This window comes from Mustelus asterias, unplaced genomic scaffold, assembly GCF_964213995.1.
Source record: "Mustelus asterias unplaced genomic scaffold, sMusAst1.hap1.1 HAP1_SCAFFOLD_69, whole genome shotgun sequence".
Classification (NCBI taxonomy): domain Eukaryota; kingdom Metazoa; phylum Chordata; class Chondrichthyes; order Carcharhiniformes; family Triakidae; genus Mustelus; species Mustelus asterias.
The window spans coordinates 339,502-367,328 of NW_027590131.1; the positions used below are offsets into that span (position 1 = coordinate 339,502).

General features: G+C 45.6%; 1 protein-coding gene across 1 annotated transcript in view; it reads right to left on the reverse strand.

Moving 5' to 3' along the window:
• The window catches only part of LOC144483443 (NACHT, LRR and PYD domains-containing protein 3-like), a 92,477-nt gene that overhangs the window by 58,059 nt on the left and 6,591 nt on the right, over window positions 1–27,827 (reverse strand). The window contains exon 3 of the mRNA XM_078202129.1: window positions 10,603–10,694. Within this exon, the coding sequence (XP_078058255.1) occupies window positions 10,603–10,694 (92 nt within the window). The remainder of the gene's footprint in view (window positions 1–10,602; window positions 10,695–27,827) is intronic.

Consider the following 27,827-nt stretch of genomic DNA (forward strand, 5'->3'; position numbering starts at 1 on the left):
TCCAGCTGGGTGGAAATTATCCGTCTTTTTGTTTATCCAGTAAATTGCAGAGCACATATCACTGGCATTGGTTTATCTTCCCAATCCCATTCTCTGGAGTCCCACTGGGTGGGCTATCCGTTTCTCATAAATATATTGCTAGTCAGCAAATAAAAAAGTGTTACACATGCAAGATGATCTTACGAACTGCCCTGAAACTTGCTTCTTGTATCCTAACTTGCACCATGTCTCATTAACCCTAGATCCGTGTACACCATCTGGAACCTCAATCGAGCTTTTCAAATATATCCACTGACTCACACGTCCCAGCCAGATATTATAGTCCAGCCTTAGATGTTGGCAATATTTCCGCGCTCCCGAAAGTTTGACCAGCCCTTATGTGGATTCTTCGACACATGGGCCCCTTGCCTTCAGCTGCCAAGAGACTACGCTCTGGAATACTCATCCCAAACATCTTCCAGCCTGTGGAACCCTTTCTTTAATTGAGATACTCATTTAGAGCTATGGATCTGAACAAACTGGTTTAGCATTGGGAGATATAGTGGCAGAGTGGTTAGCACTACTGTCTCACATCTCCAAGGACCTGCCTTCGATTCCCGGCTTGGTCACTGTCTGTCTGGAGTTTGCACATTCTCCCCGTATCATTGTGGGTTTCCTCAGGCTGCTCCGGTTTCCTCCCACAGTCCAAAGATGTGCGGCTTAGGTTGATTATTCATGCACGATTGTCCCTTAGTGTGGCGGGATGTGTTAGTTAGAGTGATTAATGGGGTAACTGCGTGGGGTTGTGGGGATAAGTCCAACATGCGATTGTTGTCAGTGCAAACTCGATGGGCCGAATGGCCTCTTTCTGCACTGTAGGGTTTCTATTATTTCTGTGAGGTTTCTGGGTGTCCTTCCTTGTACTTCTTTTGCATCTTGGGATACGGCATCAAGTAGGCAGACTACCAGGGGAAAATTGAAACGTCAAAACACAATCTCTGTAAAGAGATTCAATCTCTATCCCAGACCTTGCAAATGCCCTCCAGGTAAGGAATTTCTCGCTCATGCCGGTGGACATGGCATGCTCCCCTTCCAGGGAAACCAGCAGTAAACCTGGCCACAGAAAATGAGTAAATTGTCTGAAGGAGAACTCTATCGAATCTGGTCTTCCTGGAGCCAGTAATAGCCAAATTGTGGAATATCTAGTTCACAAAATCATAGTGCAGCGTTCATCACTTGTGGAGGAAAAAAGCTCCAGACCCCAAGAATATGTCCGAGCTGAGGTCATTTTTGGGTTTGGTTAACTTTTACGACATGTTTTTGCCAGATCTTTCAGCAGTGTTGGGACCACTGTATATACTGCTTCACAAAGAAACCAAATTAAAGTGGGGGTCAGCATAAAAGAAAGCTTTCAAGGATGTGAAGGCACTGCTGCAATTAGCTAATCTGCTCGATCACTTTGAACAAAACAGGAACTCATTCTATCATGCAATGCCTCATCCTACGGTGTTGGGGCAGAACTCCCTCATCTGATGGAGGACAGGTCAGAGCAAGCCATTGGTTTTGCAGCTCATACGCTGACAGAAGCTGAGAAGGGATATTCTCAGTCAGACAAGGAAGGTGTAGCCATCGATTTCGCTGTGAAACATTTTCATCAGTATCTTTGTGGTCTTTCATTCACCATATGCACAGACCATAAGCCATTGATGAGTCTTTGCAGTGAATCCAAGCGCATTCCCCCCAAGGTTGGTAAGTCGCCGGGACCGGATGGGATGTACCCCAGGTTACTGTGGGAGGCGAGGGAGGAGATTGCGGAGCCTTTGGCGATGATCTTTGCATCGTCGATGGAGACGGGAGAGGTTCCGGAGGATTGGAGGATTGCAGATGCGGTCCCTATATTCAAGAAAGGGAACAGGGACAGCCCGGGAAATTACCGACCGGTGAGTCTAACCTCAGTGGTTGGTAAGTTGATGGAGAGGATCCTGAGAGACAGGATTTATGATCATCTAGAGAAGTTTAGTATGATCAAAAGTAGTCAGCACGGCTTTGTCAAGGGCAGGTCGTGCCTTACGAGCCTGGTTGAGTTCTTTGAAAATGTGACCAAACACATTGACGAAGGAAGAGCGGTGGATGTGGTCTATATGGACTTCAGCAAGGCGTTCGATAAGGTCCCCCATGCAAGACTTCTTGAGAAAGTGAGAGGGCATGGGATCCAAGGGGCTGTTGCCTTGTGGATCCAGAACTGGCTTGCCTGCAGAAGGCAGAGAGTGGCTGTGGAGGGGTCTTTCTCTGCATGGAGGTCAGTGACCAGTGGAGTGCCCCAGGGATCTGTTCTGGGACCCTTGCTGTTTGTCATTTTCATAAATGACCTGGATGAGGAAGTGGAGGGATGGGTTGGTAAGTTTGCTGACGACACCAAGGTAGGTGGTGTTGTGGATAGTTTGGATGGCTGTCAGAAGTTGCAGCGAGACATAGATAGAATGCAAGACTGGGCGGAGAAGTGGCAGATGGACTTCAACCCGGATAAGTGTGTAGTGATCCATTTTGGCAGATCCAATGGGATGAAGCAGCAGTATAATATGAAGGGTACCATTCTTAGCAGTGTAGAGGATCAGAAGGACCTTGGGGTCCGGGTCCATAGGACTCTTAAATCGGCCTCGCAGGTGGAGGATGCGGTCAAGAAGGCGTACGGCGTACTAGCCTTCATTAATCGAGGGATTGAGTTTAGGAGTCGGGAGATAATGCTGCAGCTTTATAGGACCCTGGTTAGACCCCACTTGGAGTACTGCGCGCAGTTCTGGTCACCTCATTACAGGAAAGATGTTGAAGCCATTGAAAGGGTGCAGAGGAGATTTACAAGGATGTTGCCTGGATTGGGGGGCATGCCTTATGAGGATAGGTTGAGGGAGCTTGGTCTCTTCTCCCTGGAGAGACGAAGGATGAGAGGTGACCTGATAGAGGTTTACAAGATGTTGAGAGGTCTGGATAGGGTAGACTCTCAGAGGCTATTTCCAAGGGCTGAAATGGTTGCTACGAGAGGACACAGGTTTAAGGTGCTGGGGGGTGGGTACAGAGGAGATGTCAGGGGTAAGTTTTTCACTCAGAGGGTGGTGGGTGAGTGGAATCGGCTGACGTCGGTGGTGGTGGGGGCAAACTCGTTGGGGTCTTTTAAGAGACTTCTGGATGAGTACATGGGATTTAATGGGATTGAGGGCTATAGATAGGCCTAGAGGTAGGGATGTGATCAGCGCAACTTGTGGGCTGAAGGGCCTGTTTGTGCTGTGGCTTTCTATGTTCTATGTTCTAAGGCCTCAGTGAGAATACAGCACTGGGCTCTCACACTGTCACCAAACCAGTATAACATGGTGATCAAGGCTGGCAGGGAAGGACAATGCAAACGCAGACACAGACACATGTCGTCTTCCTTTACCAATGTGCCGACCACAGGAAGAAAATGCTGCTGTGGCAAGGACTGCCAGTGAACTCTGCTTTTGGAGTGGATGACAGACATTCCTGTTTGGATTCTCAACCTACTCCTATACCCATAAATCCACATCAACTTTATATGCTGCTTCCTTTGATCCGACACAATCCTTGCTTTGTTTCCATTAGCCATGATTGGAACACATTCCTTTCTGGGTTTCAGATTGTATTGCTATTGTATACTATGTATTAATTCTATAAATGTTCGACATTGTCTGACAAACTTTAAACGTAGTTTTCCAGTCCACCACAGCCAATTTGATCCTCACACCTTCAGAGTTTTTGTTTTAATTTAATGCCCTAGTTTCTAATGCAACTTAATCACTTTCAAACTTAAATGTAAAATTCTATCATGAATTATACTGTGAATGGCAAAACTCTTGGGAACATTAACGTATCTCGGGACCTGGGCGTGCAGGTCCACAGTTCTCACAAAGTGGCGACACACGGTGGCCACGGTGATTAAGAAAGCAAATAACATGCTTGTCTTCATCAGCCAGGGCACCGAGTACAAGAACTGGGAAATCATGTTGCAGCTATATAAAACCTTGGTTAGGCCGCATTTGGAGTATTGTGTGCAGTTCTGGTCACCACACTCCCAGCAGAACCTGGAGTTTTGAGAGAGTGCAAAGAAGGTTCACCAGCACGAGGGTGTTGATTATGAGGAGAGATTGAATGAACTAGGATTGTTTATACTGGAAAGATGGAGGCTGAGCAGAGACCAGATAGAGGTCTACAAAATTATGAGGGGCATCGACGGTGGGAGTGTCAATTACAAGAGGGCACAGGTTCAAGGTGAGGGGGGGGGAAGTTTAAGTGAGATGTGCAGGCAAAATGTTTCACGCAGAGAGTGGTGGGTGCCTGGAATGCACTGCCTGAGGGAGGTGGTGGAAGCAGGCAGATCGAGTAAGGGCTGGAGGTTTTTTATTTCGTTAGGGCATCAGGATCGGCACAGGTTTGGAGAGCCGAAGGGCCCTGTCCTGTTCTGTACTTTTCTTTGTTCATTGTTATGATAACACTTTCCGAGATCATTCATTTACATATTTAGTCTCCTGTTTTTCGATTCCCTAGTTGGTTCTTCAATATACTATTCTAGAACATGGCTCAGGATACTTTCAAACAATTCATCCCCCACAACATTAGTACTAATTATGTTTCACCGAGTCTCGATGTAGATGGATTACTGCATTACCCTTCTTAAACACACCTCAAACTTCCTGACGTACCTGAGATTCACATTCCATCTGCTGCTGGGTGACCGACAAACACTTCACACCAATGGATTTTGCCCCTGGCTGTTTCTTAGGGTCACCCAACTGATTTTACACTTCGATCTTCAAGAACTAAAGGTCACCTCTGACTACACGACTGCTCATCCCCTGACATTCAGGTCAATTTAGCATGGCCAATCAACCTGGCAAGGAAGGTGGAGTCCCAAAAGAAGACCCAGAAGAAGAACCAGGATTCTGTGCAAACAGAAAGAGCATTTAAGACCGATGATCCAGTCCATGTGAGGAACTTCAAGGACGGCAACCATTGGACCCCCAAGATTATAACAGAAAAGACAGGGCTCATGTTGTACAAAGTCCAAGTGCAGGTCAAGATTATCAGGAAGCACCTGAACCATCACCAGAATAGAGAACCTGTGTCAGTACAGGCCACAGTACCAGTCACAGGCATGGCCACTGCCAGCGACGAGCCATAAATGGAGATCGAACACACGCTGGCCCCTCCAAGTGATTTGATTTGTTATTGTCATATGTATTCAGATACAGTGAATAGTATTGTTTCTTGCTCGCTATACAGACAAAGCATATTGTTCATAGAGAATGAAAGGAAAGAGTGCAGAATGTACTGTTACAGACATAGCGAGGGTGTAGAGAAAGATCAACTTAATGCGAGGTCGGTCCATTCAAATGTCTGATGGCAGCAGGGAAGAAGCTGTTTTTGAATCGGTTGGTACATGTCCTCAGACTTTTATATACTTTTCCCAACGGAAGAAGGGGGAAGAGGGAATGTCTGGGGTGCGTCGTGTCCTTTATTATGCTGACTGCTTTGCCGACGCAGCGCGAAGTGTAGACAGTGTCAGTGGCTGGTTTGCGTGATGGGATTGGGCTACATTCACGACTCTTTGCAGTTTATTGCAGTCTTGGACAACGTAGGAGCCATACCAAGCTGTGATACAACCAGAAAGAATGCTTTCTATGGTGCATCGGTAAAGGTTGGTGAGAGTTGTAGCGGATATGCCAGATTTCCTTAGTCTCCTGCTACGGACTCCGACATGGAAGTGCAGAAGTCCAGTGGCCCTGGTGAAGCGGGGCCTCAAAAGGAACCAGATCGGTAACTTTGCCACACTTTCTCCAGAAGCAAAGGTCCCCCATCCACTTCACACCCACTGATCTGGTCCGACCTCCAGCTGACCCAAGGCCGGTCACTAAGCAGCAGAAAGGATGCTTGCTGGTGGGGGTGCAGGGAATAAATTGAATTGCGGGGGGAGAGAGGGATGTTATGATGGCCATGGGGAATCATCAATAGATCTCTGCTGGACCTCTTTTCCTCTGAGTATCAGCTCCCCTAGGGAAGGAGCAGCTGGTGGGGGAGGGGGGAGGTGAGGGAAGGGGGCGTTAAAATCAGTTGGCTCCACACAGGCCAGCAGTTGTTGACTCAGGGCTTATTTACACTCTACAGCAGTCGAATGGCACTCAACTGCCGCTGTAAATAAATGGGTGTATGGTGATGGAAAACTGGCCTTGGTAAGATTACTACACCTTGATATTATTTATTTTCATGGATATTAAAATAGTTTAAAACTCAATCAGCAGGCTCTGATATCTGCACTGGCTTTTTGTGAGAACAAGGTTCAATTTTTCTCACTCTGACATCTTCTTCCTACAATCATTTATCTAATTCCCTTCAAGGATGTCGGGGTCTGTTCTGAACCAGAAAAGATTCAAACCATCCCCTCCCAGTTTAACGCACTGTTTGATCTAACAATTCAATCCTGATGGTACCACAAGTAACCCGCTGTATTACTGAACGGGTATTTGTTTCCTACCCATCAATCTTTCAGAACATGAACAGTGCTTTCTTTCCTTTAACAGGATTTATTATCATTTTAATGAATGGAATTGACAGGATCTTACAGAGTAAGATAAAAAAATGGGGGCAGAATATTAAATTATACCCAATGCTAATTCATCCTCAGAAATATAACCAGTTGAACTAGTCTATCAGCAGCTCAGTCGCTGCACCTCAGGTATTAACCTAACAATTACAGCTCAGCTCCACCTGGAGCCATTGTGGGCGCTTGGAATGGAATTCAAAGCTGAACACACTGAGCTCCAACTAACCTCATTATAGCGACCTGTAAAAACTTATTCAAACAGAATCCAACATATACTGATTTCTGTATCAAGAATCAGTCTCAGCATGACCATCTGTCATTCATTTCCTACTCCATTCAAATCTGTCGCTTTTAAATCCAAAGAGTATTATCTCACATTGTGCCCCAAGAAGGTCCTCCCACAATCTCTTCACTGTCTGTGGAGACCCTGTGCTCCCTGTCCCTGGTTAATCGCATCACCTCTTATTCAAAATGAGAGCGATGGTGGGGAATAGAAACAAGTTGAGCTGTGAGGGTCCCAGTGTTGAATAAACTGTTTCTCAGTTACTGCCTGAGCTCACAGTTAGATAATAGCGACAGCCTCAAAGGATGGATTCACTGCGGGAGCTCACAGTTAGATAATAGCTATAGCCGCAAAGGATGGATTCACTGCGGGAGCTCACAGTTAGATAATAGCTACAGCCGCAAAGGATGGATTCACTGCGGGGAGCTCACAGTTAGATAATAGCTACAGCCGCAAAGGATGGATTCACTGCGGGGAGCTCACAGTTAGATAATAGCTACAGCCTCAAAGGATGGATTCACTGCGGGGAGCTCACAGTTAGACAATAGCTACAGCCGCAAAGGATGGATTCACTGCGGGGAGCTCACAGTTAGATAATAGCTACAGCCGCAAAGGATGGATTCACTGCGGGAGCTCACAGTGAGATAATAGCTACAGCCACAAAGGATGGATTCACTGCGGGAGCTCACAGTGAGATAATAGCTACAGCCGCAAAGGATGGATTCACTGCAGGGAGCTCACAGTTAGATAATAGCTACAGCCGCAAAGGATGGATTCACTGCAGGGAGCTCACAGTTAGATAATAGCTACAGCCGCAAAGGATGGATTCACTGCAGGGAGCTCACAGTTAGATAATAGCTACAGCCACAAAGGATGGATTCACTGCGGGAGCTCACAGTTAGATAATAGTTACAGCCGCAAAGGATGGATTCACTGCGGGAGCTCACAGTTAGATAATAGCTACAGCCACAAAGGATGGATTCACTGCAGGGAGCTCACAGTTAGATAATAGCTACAGCCGCAAAGGATGGATTCACTGCGGGAGCTCACAGTTAGATAATAGCTACAGCCACAAAGGATGGATTCACTGCGGGGAGCTCACAGTTAGATAATAGCTACAGCCACAAAGGATGGATTCACTGCAGGGAGCTCACAGTTAGATAATAGTTACAGCCGCAAAGGATGGATTCACTGCGGGAGCTCACAGTTAGATAATAGTTACAGCCGCAAAGGATGGATTCACTGCGGGGAGCTCACAGTTAGATAATAGCTACAGCCGCAAAGGATGGATTCACTGCGGGAGCTCACAGCGAGATAATAGCAACAGCCGCAAAGGATGGATTCACTGCAGGGAGCTCACAGTTAGATAATAGCTACAGCCACAAAGGATGGATTCACTGCGGGAGCTCACAGTTAGATAATAGCTACAGCCGCAAAGGATGGATTCACTGTGGGGAGCTCACGGTTAGATAATAGCTACAGCCGCAAAGGATGGATTCACTGCGGGGAGCTCACAGTTAGACAATAGCTACAGCCACAAAGGATGGATTCACTGCGGGAGCTCACAGTTAGATAATAGCTACAGCCACAAAGGATGGATTCACTGCGGGAGCTCACAGTTAGATAATAGCTACAGCCACAAAGGATGGATTCACTGTGGGGAGCTCACAGTTAGACAATAGCTACAGCCACAAAGGATGGATTCACTGCGGGAGCTCACAGTTAGATAATAGCTACAGCCGCAAAGGATGGATTCACTGCGGGAGCTCACAGTGAGATAATAGCTACAGCCGCAAAGGATGGATTCACTGCGGGGAGCTCACAGTTAGATAATAGCTACAGCCGCAAAGGATGGATTCACTGCGGGGAGCTCACAATTAGATAATAGCTACAGCCGCAAAGGATGGATTCACTGCGGGGAGCTCACAGTTAAATAATAGCTACAGCCACAAAGGATGGATTCACTGCGGGGAGCTCACAGTGAGATAATAGCTACAGCCACAAAGGATGGATTCACTGTGGGGAGCTCACAGTTAGATAATAGCTACAGCCGCAAAGGATGGATTCACTGCGGGGGAGCTCACAGTCAAATAATAGCTACAGCCACAAAGGATGGATTCACTGCGGGGAGCTCACAGTGAGATAATAGCTACAGCCGCAAAGGATGGATTCACTGCGGGAGCTCACAGTTAGATAATAGCTACAGCCGCAAAGGATGGATTCACTGCGGGGAGCTCACAGTTAGATAATAGCTACAGCCGCAAAGGATGGATTCACTGCAGGGAGTGGAGGAGAATAATCTCCCTGGGAGGCGACACATTTAAATGGAAGGAAGAAAGAGATACTTCACAATCAGTTCAGAAACTACATTCCCACTTGACCTCAACCACACCGGCTTTACTGTCACTGTGCAGGTCCTGCCTTTGTCAATTCAATGCAGCCTGGTTATCTCAGTAGAAATCATACCAATCATCTGAGCTGACCCTGTTTATAATACCCGTGTCTGAGTTTCACCCTCTGGTAAAAGTTATGAGATTATTTCGAGGTTTCTATTTATAGGAGAGAGTAACCAATTGAACCAGTTTGACAAGTCTGCACCCAATTCAGCTAGAAACAATGTTTGAGGCTGATTAGAGAGGTTATCATTTCCAATTCAGTCAGTGCAGTGAATTTCTATCTGTAACATTACAAACAGTCACAGTGTACATCTGATATTTTGACTTTTAACCAAACACTTGAGAGTGCGGTCATTCCCCGAGTATTGGTTGGAGCAGGGAAATGCAGACTGTGCAGCTAAACTCTGTATGTTGAGGGCATGATGTGGAGATGCCGGCGTTGGACTGGGGTAAACACTGTAAGACGTCTCACAACACCAGGTTAATGTCCAACAGGTTTATTTGGTAGCACAAGCCACTAGCTTTCGGAGCGCTGCTCTTTCGCCAGGTAAGTTGGAGTTCTGTTTGCAAACAGGGCATATCAAGACACAAACTCAATTTACAAAATAATGATTGGAATGCGAGTTTTTACAGTTAATCAAGTCTTAAAGGTACAGACAATGTGAGTGGAGACAGGGTTAAGCACATATGAAAGAGGTGTGTATTGTCTCCTGCCAGGACAGTTAGTGAGATTTTGCAAGCCCAGGCGAGTCGTGGGGGTTACAGATAGTGTGACATGAACCCAAGATCCCGGTTGAGGCCATCCTCATGTGTGCGGAACTTGGCTATCAGTTTCTGCTCAGCGACTCTGCGTTGTCGTGTGTCGTGAAGGCTGCCTTGGAGAACGCTTACCCGAAGATCAGAGGTGAATGCCCGTGACCGCTGAAGTGTTCCCCAACAGAAAGAGAACACTCTTGCCTGATAATTGTCGAGCAGTGTTCATTCATCCGTTGTCGTAGCGTTGAGGGCGCCAGAGCTCTAAAATTAATTCCCTGTAATTGCAAAAACCCATATCGAGGAAGGTCCAGGGCCCAGCCCGGTCTGAACTGGGATGTGGGAATGCTCTGATTCACCTCATTCCATCCCTCTTAAAAATGAAAATAATGGTGTGGAACAGGAGTGGTCTGATTCTGGGAGCCTCACTGTTAAACAGATCACCTTCATCACTGCTCCAGCTCAGTCACTGTATAAAACCTCATGGAAGGGGAATGGCTACAACAGCCCATGTAAAATAATCTGACTGAGAAAATGGTTTAAAATAAAGAAATACATAAAGTACAGGAGCAGACAAATCTTACCTTGACCTGCAGATTCTCTGCTTCCGTGTGGAGTCTGCTAGTTTTCTCTTTGTAAACTCTTTGCTTCCAAACGTAATGTTGTTCCTGGTTTTCTTTCAGCAAATCACAGTTCAGTAATTGGATCTGATCTCTGTAATTTGAGATTTGTATTACATCTCGATGGGTTGAATGGTTCCTGCTGTGCTGAAACGACTCTGTCTCTGTCTCTGTCCTCCGACTGGAAGTTGCTATTCAGAAAACACATCATTGAGCCAATTTAAAAACTCTTTGAACTGTGAACAAAGTTAGTTACAAACAATTTGTAATTAATTGCTGTCACACAGTGAGTTCAATCGGAGTCATGCCTCCAGAACGAATCACTGGGTTTCAACCTGAAACTGTTTAAAAACTCCATCGATTTTCTTATGTTTAGACTTTCAAACAAAGGGCCAGTGTCAGATGTTTCAATGCAGGATCTGATAACTTTAAAGGTGAACACATTAACTGTTTAACTGCTGAATGGAAGTGGGGCTGCACAGTGAGAAATGTATTTCCCCATGCTCAGTCATAGACCATAAGACCATAAGACATAGGAGCGGAAGTAAGGCCATTCGGCCCATCGAGTCCACTCCACCATTCAACATGGTTGATTTCAACTCCATTTACCCGCTCTCTCCCCATAGCCCTTAATTCCTCGAGAAATCAAGAATTTATCAATTTCTGTCTTGAAGACGCTCAACGTCTCGGCCTCCACAGCCCTCTGTGGCAATGAATTCCACAGACCCACCACTCTCTGGCTGAAGAAATTTCTCCTCATCTCTGTTCTAAAGTGACTCCCTTTTATTCTAAGGCTGTGCCCCCGCGTCCTAGTCTCCCCTGTTAATGGAAACAACTTCCCTACATCCATCCTATCTAAGCCGTTCATTATCTTGTAAGTTTCTATCAGATCTCCCCTCAACCTCCTAAACTCCAATGAATATAATCCCACGATCCTCAGACGTTCATCGTATGTCAGGCCTACCATTCCTGGGATCATCCGTGTGAATCTCCGCTGGACCCGCTCTAGTGCCAGTATGTCCTTCCTGAGGTGTGGGGCCCAAAATTGCTCACAGTACTCCAAATGGGGCCTAACCAGTGCTTTATAAAGCCTCAGAAGTACATCCCTGCTTTTGTATTCCAAGCCTCTTGAGATAAATGACATTACATTTGCTTTCTTAATTACGGACTCAACCTGCAAGTTTACCTTTAGAGAATCCTGGACTAGGACTCCCAAGTCCCTTTGCACTTTAGCATTATGAATTTTGTCACCGTTTAGAAAATAGTCCATGCCTCTATTCTTTTTTCCAAAGTGTACGACCTCGCACTTGCCCACGTTGAATTTCATCAGCCACTTCTTGGACCACTCTCCTAAACTGTCTAAATCTTTCTGCAGCCTCCCCACCTCCTCAATACTACCTGCCCCTCCACCTATCTTTGTATCATCGGCAAACCTGGCCAGAATGCTCCCAGTCCCGTCATCTAGATCGTTAATATATAAAGAGAACAGCTGTGGCCCAAACACTGAACCCTGCGGGACACCACTTGTCACCGGTTGCCATTCTGAGAAAGAACCTTTTATCCCAACTCTCTGCCTTCTGTCTGACAGCCAATCGTCAATCCATGTGAGTACCTTGCCTCGAATACCATGGGCCCTTATTTTACTCAGCAGTCTCCCGTGAGGCACCTTGTCAAAGGCCTTTTGGAAGTCAAGATAGATAACATCCATTGGCTCTCCTTGGTCTAACCTATTTGTTATCTCTTCAAAGAACTCTAACAGGTTTGTCAGGCACGACCTCCCCTTACTAAATCCATGCTGACTTGTCTTAATCCGACCCTGCACTTCCAAGAATTTAGAAATCTCATCCTTAACGATGGATTCTAGAATTTTGCCAACAACTGAGGTTAGGCTAATTGGCCTATAATTTTCCATCTTTTTTCTTGTTCCCTTCTTGAACAGTGGGGTTACAACAGCGATTTTCCAATCCTCTGGGACTTTCCCTGACTCCAGTGACTTTTGAAAGATCATAACTAACGCCTCCACTATTTCTTCAGCTATCTCCTTTAGAACTCTAGGATGTAGCCCATCTGGGCCCGGAGATTTATCAATTTTCAGACCTTTTAGTTTCTCTAGCACTTTCTCCTTTGTGATGGCAACCATATTCAACTCTGCCCCCTGACTTTCCTGAATTGTTGGGATATTACTCATGTCTTCTACTGTGAAGACTGACGCAAAGTACTTATTAAGTTCCTCAGCTATTTCCTTGTCTCCCATCACTAGATTACCAGCGTCATTTTGGAGCGGCCCAATGTCTACTTTTGCCTCCCGTTTGTTTTTAATGTATTTAAAGAAACTTTTACTATCATTCCTAATGTTACTGGCTAGCCTACCTTCATATTTGATCCTCTCCTTCCTTATTTCTCTCTTTATTATCCTCTGTTTGTTTTTATAGCCTTCCCAATCTTCTGACTTCCCACTACTCTTTGCCACATTATAGGCTCTCTCTTTTGCCTTGATGCATTCCCTGACTTCCTTTGTCAGCCATGGCTGCCTAATCCCCCCTCTGATAACCTTTCTTTTGTTTGGGATGAACCTCTGCACTGTGTCCTCAATTACTCCCAGAAACTCCTGCCATTGCTGTTCTACTGTCTTTCCCACTAGGCTCTGCTTCCAGTCGATTTTTGTCAGTTCCTCCCTCATGCGCCTGTAATTACCTGTACATAACTCCCATTATGGTTTTTTTGCCTTTGTGGTTCCTCAGCTCTACCCACACAGACTCCACATCGTCTGACCCTATGTCGTTTAGTGCTATTGATTTAATTTCATTTCTAATTAACAAGGCAACCCCGCCCCCTCTACCCACCTCTCTGTCTTTTCGATAGGTTGTGAATCCCTGGATGTTTAACTGCCAGTCCTGAACCCCCTGCAACCACGTCTCTGTGATGCCTACCACATCATACCTGCCAGTCACAATCTGGGCCACAAGCTCATCTACCTTGTTCCGGACACTGCGGGCATTTAAATATAGCACCTTTAATTCCCTATTGACCGTCCCTTTTTGTTTTCGTAGTGTGGTGGACCTTGGTTTACTGAGCCTTTCCAGACACTGTGTCATATTTTGTGAGATGGGGACTATCGGAACCTCTCCTGAGCGCTGTCTTTTCGTGATTTTTTGTAACCCTAAGCAGCTACGCTTCCCACTGATTCCTTCACCTCTCGGTTCCCTGACTTTCCCTTCCCCCCAATCTCTAGTTTAAAGTCCTATTGACCACCCCATTTACTCTCTTCGCCAGAACACTGATCCCAGCTCGGTCCAGGTGGAGACCATCCCAACGGTATAGGTCCCCCCTGCCCCAAAACTGATGCCAGTGTCCCATGAAAAGGAACCCCTCTTTCCCACACCACTCTTTCAGCCACGTGTTAACTTCCCTTATTCTTGCCTCCCTATGCCAATTTGCACGTGGCTCGGGCAGTAATCCGGAGATTATGACCCTTGAGGACCTGTTTTTTAATTTGAATCCTAGCTCTTTATAATCTCTAAACAGGTCCTCTTTCCTAGACTTGCCTATGTTGTTGGTACCAACATGGACCACAACAACTGGATCCTCCCCCTCCCTCTCCAGTATCCTTTCAAGCCGGTCAGAGATGTCCCGCACCCTAGCACCGGGCAGGCAACATACCATGCGGGACACTCTATCCTGCTCACAAAGGATACTATCTATCCCCCTGATAATAGAATCCCCTACAACTACAACTTGCCTATTTACTTCCTCCCCTTGAATGGCCTGCTGAACCATGGTGCCTTGGTCAGCTGACTCATCCTTCCTGCAGCCCTGTTTGCCATCCACACAGGGAGCAAGTGCCTCGTACCTGTTGGACAGGGTCAAGGGCTGAGGCTCCTGAGTTCCTGACTGCTGGTTCCCTTTACCTGCCTGACTTGCAGTCACACCCTGCTGTCCCTGGCCACTGGCAGGATTTAAAACTGGATCTTATTCACTCCAGGCTGCCTGTCGACCCTGCCTCCTGTGTTCACTGACCGACATTGGGATTCAGTCCAGAAATGCCTTGATTTTAAAGTTCTCATTCCCATCTTCAATTTTCTGAACGATTTCATCCCTTCCGATATCTTTAACATTCTCCAACGCTGGAACCATCCAAAGTTTCAGCGTTCTTTCAATTCTGCGTCCCTCATTTCTTTCATCCCTCCATTGTCAGCCGTGCCTTCATCTGCCTGGGTCCAGAGCTCCAGAATTTACTCCCATCTGTCCCTTAGAAATCTTTTACAAATCTGCCTCTTTTATCAAGCTTTTACTCTCCTGTCCAGTAAGGACAGTAAGACAATAAACTTGCCTCATTTTGCTCCACTGAAGGACTTTGGAATATTTTATAGCATTAAAGGAGCTATAAGAATGCAAATCGCTTTTGTTGAAATCAAAGCAAAATACTGTGAATATTGGAATCTGAACCAAAGGGTGGGATGGGTGGCCCAGTGGTTAGCACCGGTGACTCTCAGTGCGAGAGACCCGGGTTCGATTCCCGGCTTGGATCACTTTGGACGTTCAACCCTTGTTGACCTGGGTTTCCTCCGTTGCTCCGGTTTCCTCCCACAGTCCGAAAGACGTGCTGCTTAGGTGCATTGGCCACGCTAAATTCTCCCTCAGTGTAACCCGAACAGGCGCCGGAGTGTGGGCGACTTGGGGATTTTCACAGTAACTTCATTGCAGTGTTAATGTAAGCCTATTTGTGACACGAATAAATAAACATAAACAGAAAACACTGGAAAATCTCAGCAGGTTTGACAGCATCTGTGGAGAGTGAATAGAGCCAACAGCCCTCAGCAGAGCTGACCATGGTCCTTGCGGGCATTCCCCTCGGTGAAATAGAGCTCGTGGCAACAGGCTCTGAACTTTTGCACAAGACAAACACTTCGCTGCTCTCTCCTCGATTTGGGTATCGAGCCCTGACGACCAAAAATAACTTCTTTAATAACTCAGCTTCCCTCTGGAAACTTGACTGACGATATTTTATGGTATGTCCGGCTGACTGTGAGAAATGGAATCCTAGTATGAGGCCCAAAAAACATTGTTAGTGACCGATTATCCATTAATTCAGTACATTTCCTTCCACATCGGTGTTGCCCTGATTCTGAAAATGATTCCTGGAGCTTCCTTTTGTTTGTGTGCAGAGTTCATTCCTGCTCTGTTCAAGGTCTTGGTGCAAAAACTATCGGCTTCTCTTTCCCATCGGGCATTGCGTGAGAAACTGCTGCCTCCATCCCATAAGGCGATGCGTTATGTGCCAGTTGCAAAGGTAAATTTGGATTAAAGTGTGTCAGGATTTCTGACTTTACTAGTACCTCTTTAGCTTGTACGAAGGCTTTCTCACACACATCCACCCATTTCCATTTCTGTTTCCTCTTATGACACAAAAAGTTGTGTAAATGTTTAAGAATAGTCGCTAGATTAGTGACAAACCTTTCATGAAAAATACTTTAATAAGCCCAAAGGAGAATTAAGATGATTGATGTTGAGGTGCAGGTGCGTCAGAAATGGCTTTGACTTTTGAAGGCAATTTGTGCAGTCTCTTTGCATCTATAGAAGATTGGAAATCTTCCGTATTTATCTTCCCGTAATCTTAATCCATGATCTTCTAGTCTCTGGAGTGTGGCATCTAGGTTGTGGAGATGTTCTTCCTCATTCTTTCCAGTAACTTAGATATGGCCTATGAAACACTGGACTCTTTCTAATCCGCTTAGAATTTGATCCATGGCACATTGGAACAGCACAGGTGCAGACATGATGCCAAATGGAAGTCTTGTCTATCTGAATAGCCCTTGGTGTGTCACAATCGTCAAATATTGTTGTGAATCTGGATCCACATTCATCTGGAGATAAACACGATTAAGATCAATTTGACTGAAGTGTTGCCTTTAGCCGAACCAGTGAATAAATCCACCTCTCCATCATACAACATCTGTTAGCTCTGGGATCAGGCATTTCCCAAGAGTGATCATTAACTCTCCACAGCCGGTGTGACACAGACAGCTGCCCAGTGAAATCCAGAGAGTCCCACTGGTCTCCACAACCTGGTTACAGGTGGGATCCTGTTCACTGAGACTCCACACTGGGAAATCCCATTGGTTAAAGATTTACTCCCAGTGCAGGATGAAACCAGACTAATTCCCACGGCAGAGAATATTCTCAAGGGAAATGTGGAGTTTGGTGATCAATGGTGAATTAAATGATCCTTCACTTGGTTTCTAACAGCCTGGCAGGGTTGTACTATGTTAACATTTATGTTTGATGTGTTTGATTTGATGGAGTTTTGATATTAAGCTCTGGTAATGTATGAATTATATCTCTGCACTTATACATTATAAGTGGATATGATTCCTCTGGACAGTGACAATCTCCATGAGATGAGTGCCCTGGTTGAAGCTCTAACTTGAATACAGTGACCAAAGTTCTCATTGTGTCAGCAGTTGACCAATGAACACTGTAGGAGGTGAAAGTAGTTACCACTCTTCTACTAATATTAACATCAATGTATAATATTTTCATTCGTAAAGGTATCATCAAATAAGGTCATATGGATTGAACTGAAGAACAAGAAAGGGACACTGACAGTTCTGGGAGTATAACATCTACCCCAGACAGTCAAAAGGAAGTCAAAGAGCAAATATGTAGTGACATTGCTGAGAAGAATGTACTCAAGAGGCGGCTGGATATAGCATTTGGGGCAAATGGGATCGAAGGTTCTGGGGAGAAAGCAGGATGAGGCGATTGAGTTGGACGATCAGCCATGATCGTAGTGAATGGCGGAGCAGCTCAAAGGGCTAAATGGCCTCCTCCTGCTCCTATCTTCTATGTTTCTCTGCATAGAACATAGCACAGGAAACGGCCCTTCAGCCCACGATTTTGTGCTGAACATGATGCCAAATTAAACTAATCCCTTCTGCCTGCCCCTGGTCCGTATAACTCTCTTTTTTGCATATTCATGTGCTTCTCTAAAAGCCTATTAAATTCCCCTATCGTATCACCCCTGGCAACGCGTTCCAGACACCAACCACCACCACCCCTGGCAACGCGGTCCAGACACCAACCACCGCCACCCCTGGCACCGCGGTCCAGACACCTACCACCGCCACCCCTGGCACCGCGGTCCAGACACCTACCACCACCACCCCTGGCAACGCGTTCCAGACACCAACCACCGCCACCCCTGGCACCGCGTTCCAGACACCTACCACCACCACCCCTGGCACCGCGGTCCAGACACCAACCACCGCCACCCCTGGCACCGCGGTCCAGACACCAACCACCACCACCCCTGGCACCGCGGTCCAGACACCTACCACCACCACCCCTGGCAACGTGATCCAGACACCTACCACCACCACCCCTGGCACCGCGGTCCAGACACCTACCACCACCACCCCTGGCACCGCGGTCCAGACACCTACCACCACCACCCCTGGCACCGTGGTCCAGACACCTACCACCACCACCCCTGGCACCGCGGTCCAGACACCTACCACCGCCACCCCTGGCAATGCGTTCCAGACACCTACCACCACCACCCCTGGCACCGCGGTCCAGACACCTACCACCGCCACCCCTGGCAATGCGTTCCAGACACCAACCACCGCCACCCCTGGCACCGCGTTCCAGACACCTACCACCACCACCCCTGGCACCGCGGTCCAGACACCAACCACCGCCACCCCTGGCACCGCGGTCCAGACACCAACCACCACCACCCCTGGCACCGCGGTCCAGACACCTACCACCACCACCCCTGGCAACGTGATCCAGACACATACCACTGCCACCCCTGGCACCGCGGTCCAGACACCTGCCACCACCACCCCTGGCACCGCCGTCCAGACACCTACCACCGCCACCCCTGGCACCGCGGTCCAGACACCTACCACCACCACCCCTGGCACCGCGGTCCAGACACCTACCACCACCACCCCTGGCAACGCGTTTCAGACAACTACCACCACCACCCCTGGCACCGCGGTCCAGACACCTACCACCACCACCCCTGGCACCGCGCTCCAGACACCTACACTGGCAACCCTGCCAACGCGTTCCAGACACCTACCACTCTGAGTAAAAAATATGCCTCTCACATCTCTGTTGAACAATCCCCCTCTCACGTTAAGTGCAGGCCTCTTAGTAGTAACTCTCGGTAGAAAATCTTCTAGTAAATGTCAACCCTATGATCATTTTATAGATTCCTTTCAGGTCTCCCCTCAGCCTCTGCCACTGCAGAGAAAAGAACCCGAGTTTGTCCATCCTCTCCTTATAGCTCATATCCCCTAATCTAGGCAGCATTCTGGTCAACCTCTTCTGCACCCTCTCCAAAGCCTCCACACCCCTCCTGCAACGTGGCAACCAGAATTGAACACAATACTCGAAGTGCAGCCGAACCGAAGTTTCATAAAGCTGCAACATGACATCCGAACTCTTAAACTCAATGCCCCGACCAATAAAGACAAGCATGCCGTACACTTTCTTTACGACCATATCTACTTGTATAGCCCCTTTCAGGGAGCTATGGACTTGAACCCCAAGATCCCTCTGTCCATCAATGCTATCCAGGGTCCTGCCATTGACTGTATACTTACCCTTAACATTTGACCTTCCAAAGTGCAGCACTTCACACTTGCCCGGATTAAACTCCATCTGCTATCTCTCTGCAAATATCTGCAACTGATCTATATCCCGCTGTATCCTTTGACAACCTTCTATACTATCCACAACTCCACATACCTAGAGTTGTCTGCAAATTTACTGACCCATCCATGTTATCATCCAAGTCATTTATATATATCCCAAAGCAATAGGTCCCAGTGCGTATCCCTGTGGAACATAACTAGTCACCGACCTCCAGCCAGAAAAACACCCTTCTACCACAACTCTGACTTCTTTGGGCAAGTCAATTCGGAATCCAAGTGGCCAAGTCACCGTGGATCCCATGCTTGTAAATCTTTTGGATGAGCCTAACATAAGGGGCCTTGTCAAAAGCCTTACTAAAGTCCATGTAGACTAAATCCACTACTCTACCCTCATCGATCACCTTCATCACCCCTCAAAAAAACCAATCAAGTTAGTAAGACATAACCTGCCCCACACAGGCACATGCTGACTTTCCCGAATAGGCCTGGCCTTTCCAAGTGCAGAAACAAAATGGCAGCGATCAAAGTGGATTTCAACTGTCCCAGAATTAACTGAGATGAATTGAGGTTGGGGGGCAAAGAGCAATCAAAATGTATTTGTCCAACAATATACTCTACACATGAAGTTTACAAAAGTATATTACAAGACTACTCAAAACTGACAGCACACAAAGTGCAAAACAAATAAGTTTCTCCCAATTCTGTATGTTATTTACTCCATTCACAATCACAGTTAACATTTAGCGTGAACATACGTCAAACGTGTAGCCTGAGGGTTTATTTTGAGCTTTCATTCTCTCGGTGAGGGGTCTTAAAAAGCAGCCTTTTCCCTTTGTGGGAGCTGCCCCAGATTTTACTGTGGCCCCAGTACGTTATCCTGAACCTGGGAATGTGTCAGTCTGCGATTACAGAGCTGGAATTAAAAAGGAACTCGCAAAAGCAAAGAGAGGGCAGGAAACAATAAGGGGGCTGTAAAAAGGAAAGACAAAATATATTTTATAAAGACAAAAAATGCAAACAGATAACTCAGACAAGAATACCAAGCATTAAAAAACAAAATGGTAACTTGTGGATGGAGAGAGACGAAATGCACATGGTTCTTAATGATCTGTGTGTCTGTTTTCACAAAACAGGGAAGCGAAGCAGACCTCTCAGTTAAAGATGAGGGTTGTGAAATATTGAATGTGTTAAACTTAGTGAGGGATGAAGTGTTGAGATATTCACCATCTTTGAAAGATTTGGATGAAATGCATCCCAGGCTGCCAAGATGAGTAAGGGAATAAAAAGAAGAAGCTTTAACCATCACTTTCCAGTGCTCTTTGGCTGCAGCGTGATGTTGTCAGATTGGGGAACTGCTAATGTTGTACAGTTATTTAAAAAGCAGCAAGGGGTAATTACAGGTCAGTCAGTTTGATCTTGGTGGACAAATTATTCAAAGACCTTCCGACAGTTATTATAAATGCTCCTTTGGAAAGGCATCAATTGGTAAAAGAAAGGTGATGTCTGACTATCCTCACTGGATTTTTTTCAGATTAGAGAGACACTTGTTTGATGCAGTCTACGTGGGTTTTAGTGAGGTTTTTCTGACAACTGTTCAGAAAAGTAAAAGCCATTGGATCCAAGGGAAAGAAAGTGGTCATTTGGATCCAAAACTGGCTCAGTGGCTAGAATCAAATTGTAATGGTGGATGGATATTTTTTGTAATTGAATGACTATCCAGTGAGGACTCCGTACTTGGCGCCTTGCTGTTTGTGGTAAATATCAATAATTAGTCCTAAATATAGCAGTGATCGGCACAAGGAAGGTCCTCTGCTTATTTCTCCACTCTTCACAGTTCTGAACATTCCTCTGTAGTTCTTCGTCAGAGCCTCCCATTTCCAACTTCAACGAGCAATAATCCGAGCGAAAGGCGTGAAGAAGTTTCCTGACTTCCTGTAAACTAAACACAAGTCCTCTTCCTGAAGAGTGCTCCACCCGTAAGCAGCCATTGTACCTCGGGTATCCAGCACTTCCAATATTGCGAACAAACATTTACTGGTTCCATCACCATTGGCCAGGCCTCATAAACCCGACATGGGAGACTTAATTGGGGCTGGAGTGAATTGCAGAAGAAAAACCTTCCTGAGGTTGCAAATGATCCTCCTGCACTGACTTAAATATAGGAGCCATGATTAAGAAGTTTGCAAGTTATATGAAAATTGGTTGAGTCGTTAACAGTGAGGCAGAAAGCTTTAGAATGAAGGAAGATGTCTGTGGACTGAACAGCTGGGCAGAAAAGTGTCAAATAAAATTAATCCAGAGTAGTGTGAGGTAATGCATTTAGAAAAGGCAAATAAGCCGATGAAATACACAATAAATGGATGGATTGGGGAAAGAGAGACCAAAGAAACAGAGATATGTTGGAATCCAGGACAAGCTGCATGTACAGAATATTGGTCAAGGCATTAAATGTAAGAAGTTACATTAATCTTATCTTCTGTCTGCAAAACATCCCTGTCTCTTCATTTCCGTGTAGTGTGTGTCAGTTCTATCCCTGATCCTCTGCATCAATGAGATAGAAATTTCTTGCAACTTGCTGAAATGAAACAAATTGGAAATGTGATTGTATCCCTTTTCAGTGAAGCTCACAGCTTTACCCTCTGTGTGAAAGCTGCTGCCCATCCTCAGCATGGAATTCAATTTAAACATTCCCCACTTACTGCAGAGAAGGGAGCGGCCCCATTCCAGGCATCAAATTCAACCAGTTTGACAACCTGCGGCTAATTCAACTGTCAACAAGTTTCATTCGAAATTTTACTTTAACTCTTCTTGTTCCAGAGATGTTCAGTAAATCAGTCAAATGATAAGAAACAAATTCCAACTGGGACTTCGGAACTTTGAGCAAACATTGATTTCCTGATATTTGTGGTTTCACCCCAGAGCCCAGGAGCCAGTTCCTTGTCAATGAGCTGAGAGAAGGGCTGTTTCTATACATGGAGATTAACCATTTAACTTCCAAACTGAATGATCTCTGAGCACCAATGGCTGCAGCTGTTGGGCAATGAGCACTAACACTCCAGTTACATTTATTATTGTAAACCAGCAACTGAGACACCAGATTCTGGCCCAATGGAGTTATTCAAGAAGATGCTCAGAATTTCACTAACTCAGGATGACAAGTGAAGTGAATCTATGGCAGGTCATCGTCAACTGTCCTTATCGAGGATGACATCTACTCAGGGTAAATGGAGTTAAGATGCAGATTAGGCAACATTTAATTAAATAGAGGAAGAGGCTCAAGGGGCGGAATAATTTCATCCTGTTACTGTATTTAAATGTTGGTTGAATAATGAAGTGTGAAACTTCTGGAGGATTTGCACCTCCCTTTTAATCAGTTGATCTTGGATTGTTTATTTCAGATGGTGCAACATTTTTATTCAGAGAATGATCAGATAATCGGGTTCAAAGGGCAAACTTTAGAAACGATAGTTTAGCAAAAACACTTTCAATGTTCCATCCTGTGCCAGTTATAGAATCAGGCCCCTAAACTTACTGATAGTTTTATTCTGGGTTCAACCAAATCTCTGAACAAAAGATTTGCTATCGAGTGATTTTAAATATACAGATTTGGAAATTACTGATTTATAACCTGATCCAATATGCTGAGGATTCTAGATCGGATCCACGAGGTTAAATATCAATTTTGATGTTAAATTGATAAGAGTAAGACAGGTGAGAGCAGTGTGCACTCTAACACTGCTTCCAACTCTCCATCTCTGTTGGGTGAGGTCCACTGGTTCTCCTGCACCCAGCTGGGCAATGTAGACACTAAGTAATTGTTTTCCACTCGTTTGGAAATTGAAAACAGCAGTGCAGGATCTCAGGATAAGCCGTGGATTGTTTAGAATTGGGGTGAGGAGAAATGTTTTCACTCAGAGGGTTGTGAATCTTTGGAATTCTCTACCCCAGAGAAGGTGGATGATCCAGCACTGAAAATATTCAGGACTGAGATTTCTGATCTCTTATCGAGTGAAGGGATATGAGGAGCAGCTGGGAAAGTGGAGTTGGGGCAGAAGAGCAGCCACGATTATATTCAATGCAGAGCAGGGGCAAGGGGCCATGCAGTCTACAAGTTGTTAAACTTCTTCCTATATTTAAGTCAGTGCAGGAGGATCATTTGCAACCTCAGGAAGGTTTTTCTTCTGCAATTCACTCCAGCCCCAATTAAGTCTCCCATGTGGGGTTTATGAGGCCTGGCCAATGGTGATGGAACCAGTAAATGTTTGTTCGCAATATTGGAAGTGCTGGATACCCGAGGTACAATGGCTGCTTACGGGTGGAGCACTCTTCAGGAAGAGGACTTGTGTTTAGTTTACAGGAAGTCAGGAAACTTCTTCGCTCCTTTCGCTCGGATTATTGCTCGTTGAATTTGGAAATGGGAGGCTACGATGAATAACTACAGAGGAATGTGCAGAACTGTGAAGAGTGGAGAAATAAGCAGAGGACCTTCCTTGTGCCGATCACTGCTATATTTAGGACTAATTATTGATATTTGCCACAAACAGCAAGGCGCCGAGTACGGAGTCCTCACTGGATAGTCATTCAATTACAAAAAATATCCATCCACCATTACAATTTGATTCTAGCCACTGAGCCAGTTTTGGATCCAAATGACCACTTTCTTTCCCTTGGATCCAATGGCTTTTACTTTTCTGAACAGTGGTCAGAAAAACCTCACTAAAACCCACGTAGACTGCATCAAACAAGTGTCTCTCTAATCTGAAAAAAATCCAGTGAGGATAGTCAGACATCACCTTTCTTTTACCAATTGATGCCTTTCCAAAGGAGCATTTATAATAACTGTCGGAAGGTCTTTGAATAATTTGTCCACCAAGATCAAACTGACTGACCTGTAATTACCCCTTGCTGCTTTTTAAATAACTACAACATTAGCAGTTCCCCAATCTGACAACATCACGCTGCAGCCAAAGAGCACTGGAAAGTGATGGTTAAAGCTTCTTCTTTTTATTCCCTTACTCATCTTGGCAGCCTGGGATGCATTTCATCCAAATCTTTCAAAGATGGTGAATATCTCAACACTTCATCCCTCACTAAGTTTAACACATTCAATATTTCACAACCCTCATCTTTAACTGAGAGGTCTGCTTCGCTTCCCTGTTTTGTGAAAACAGACACACAGATCATTAAGAACCATGTGCATTTCGTCTCTCTCCATCCACAAGTTTCCATTTTGTTTTTTAATGCTTGGAACTCTTGTCTCAGTTATCTGTTTGCATTTTTTGTCTTTATAAAATATATTTTGTCTTTCCTTTTTACTGCCCCCTTATTGTTTCCTGCCCTCTCTTTGCTTTTGCGAGTTCCTTTTTAATTCCAGCTCTGTAATCGCAGACTGACACATTCCCAGGTTCAGGATAACGTACTGGGGCCACAGTAAAATCTGGGGCAGCTCCCACAAAGGGAAAAGGCTGCTTTTTAAGACCCCTCACCGAGAGAATGAAAACTCAAAATAAACCCTCAGGCTACACGTTTGACGTATGTTCACGCTAAATGTTAACTGTGATTGTGAATGGAGTAAATAACATACAGAATTGGGAGAAACTTATTTGTTTTGCACTTTGTGTGCTGTCAGCTTTGAGTAGTCTTGTAATATACTTTTGTAAACTTCATGTGTAGAGTATATTGTTGGACAAATGCATTTTGATTGCTCTTTGCCCCCCAACCTCAATTCATCTCAGTTAATTCTGGGACAGTTGAAATCCACTTTGATCGCTGCCATTTTGTTTCTGCACTTGGAAAGGCCAGGCCTATTCGGGAAAGTCAGCATGTGCCTGTGTGGGGCAGGTTATGTCTTACTAACTTGATTGGTTTTTTTGAGGGGTGATGAAGGTGATCGATGAGGGTAGAGTAGTGGATTTAGTCTACATGGACTTTAGTAAGGCTTTTGACAAGGCCCCTTATGTTAGGCTCATCCAAAAGATTTACAAGCATGGGATCCACGGTGACTTGGCCACTTGGATTCCGAATTGACTTGCCCAAAGAAGTCAGAGTTGTGGTAGAAGGGTGTTTTTCTGGCTGGAGGTCCGTGACTAGTTATGTTCCACAGGGATACGCACTGGGACCTATTGCTTTGGGATATATATAAATGACTTGGATGATAACATGGATGGGTCAGTAAATTTGCAGACAACTCTAGGTATGTGGAGTTGTGGATAGTATAGAAGGTTGTCAAAGGATACAGCGGGATATAGATCAGTTGCAGATATTTGCAGAGAGATAGCAGATGGAGTTTAATCCGGGCAAGTGTGAAGTGCTGCACTTTGGAAGGTCAAATGTTAAGGGTAAGTATACAGTCAATGGCAGGACCCTGGATAGCATTGATGGACAGAGGGATCTTGGGGTTCAAGTCCATAGCTCCCTGAAAGGGGCTATACAAGTAGATATGGTCGTAAAGAAAGTGTACGGCATGCTTGTCTTTATTGGTCGGGGCATTGAGTTTAAGAGTTCGGATGTCATGTTGCAGCTTTATAAAACTTCGGTTCGGCTGCACTTCGAGTATTGTGTTCAATTCTGGTTGCCACGTTGCAGGAGGGGTGTGGAGGCTTTGGAGAGGGTGCAGAAGAGGTTTACCAGAATGCTGCCTAGATTAGGGGATATGAGCTATAAGGAGAGGATGGACAAACTCGGGTTCTTTTCTCTGCAGTGGCAGAGGCTGAGGGGAGACCTGAAAGGAATCTATAAAATGATCATAGGGTTGACATTTACTAGAAGATTTTCTACCGAGAGTTACTACTAAGAGGCCTGCACTTAACGTGAGAGGGGGATTGTTCAACAGAGATGTGAGAGGCATATTTTTTACTCAGAGTGGTAGGTGTCTGGACCGCGGTGCCAGGGGTGGCGGTGGTAGGTGTCTGGACCGCGTTGCCAGGTGTGGCGGTGGTAGGTGTCTGGAACGCGTTGCCAGGGGTGGCGGTGGTAATTGTCTGGAACGCGGTGCCAGGGGTGGCGGTGGTAATTGTCTGGAACGCGGTGCCAGGGGTGGTGGTGGTAGGTGTCTGGAACGCGTTGCCAGGGGTGGCGGTGGTTGGTGTCTGGAACGCGTTGCCAGGGGTGATACGATAGGGGAATTTAATAGGCTTTTAGAGAAGCACATGAATATGCAAAAAAGAGAGTTATAAGGACCAGGGGCAGGCAGAAGGGATTAGTTTAATTTGGCATCATGTTCAGCACAAAATCGTGGGCTGAAGGGCCGTTTCCTGTGCTATGTTCTATGCAGAGAAACATAGAAGATAGGAGCAGGAGGAGGCCATTTCGCCCTTTGAGCTGCTCCGCCATTCACTACGATCATGGCTGATCGTCCAACTCAATCGCCTCATCCTGCTTTCTCCCCAGAACCTTTGATCCCATTTGCCCCAAATGCTCTATCCAGCCGCCTCTTGAGTACATTCTTCTCAGCAATGTCACTACATATTTGCTCTTTGACTTCCTTTTGACTGTCTGGGGTAGATGTTATACTCCCAGAACTGTCAGTGTCCCTTTCTTGTTCTTCAGTTCAATCCATATGACCTTATTTGATGATACCTTTACGAATGAAAATATTATACATTGATGTTAATATTAGTAGAAGAGTGGTAACTACTTTCACCTCCTACAGTGTTCATTGGTCAACTGCTGACACAATGAGAAATTTGGTCACTGTATTCAAGTTAGAGCTTCAACCAGGGCACCCATCTCATGGAGATTGTCACTGTCCAGAGGAATCATATCCACTTATAATGTATAAGTGCAGAGATATAATTCATACATTACCAGAGCTTAATATCAAAACTCCATCAAATCAAACACATCAAACATAAATGTTAACATAGTACAACCCTGCCAGGCTGTTAGAAACCAAGTGAAGGATTATTTAATTCACCATTGATCACCAAACTCCACATTTCCCTTGAGAATATTCTCTGCCGTGGGAATTAGTCTGGTTTCATCCTGCACTGGGAGTAAATCTTTAACCAATGGGATTTCCCAGTGTGGAGTCTCAGTGAACAGGATCCCACCTGTAACCAGGTTGTGGAGACCAGTGGGACTCTCTGGATTTCACTGGGCAGCTGTCTGTGTCACACCGGCTGTGGAGAGTTAATGATCACTCTTGGGAAATGCCTGATCCCAGAGCTAACAGATGTTGTATGATGGAAAGGTGGATTTATTCACTGGTTCGGCTAAAGGCAACACTTCAGTCAAATTGATCTTAATCGTGTTTATCTCCAGATGAATGTGGATCCAGATTCACAACAATATTTGACGATTGTGACACACCAAGGGCTATTCAGATAGACAAGACTTCCATTTGGCATCATGTCTGCACCTGTGCTGTTCCAATGTGCCATGGATCAAATTCTAAGCGGATTAGAAAGAGTCCAGTGTTTCATAGGCCATATCTAAGTTACTGGAAAGAATGAGGAAGAACATCTCCACAACCTAGATGCCACACTCCAGAGACTAGAAGATCATGGATTAAGATTACGGAAA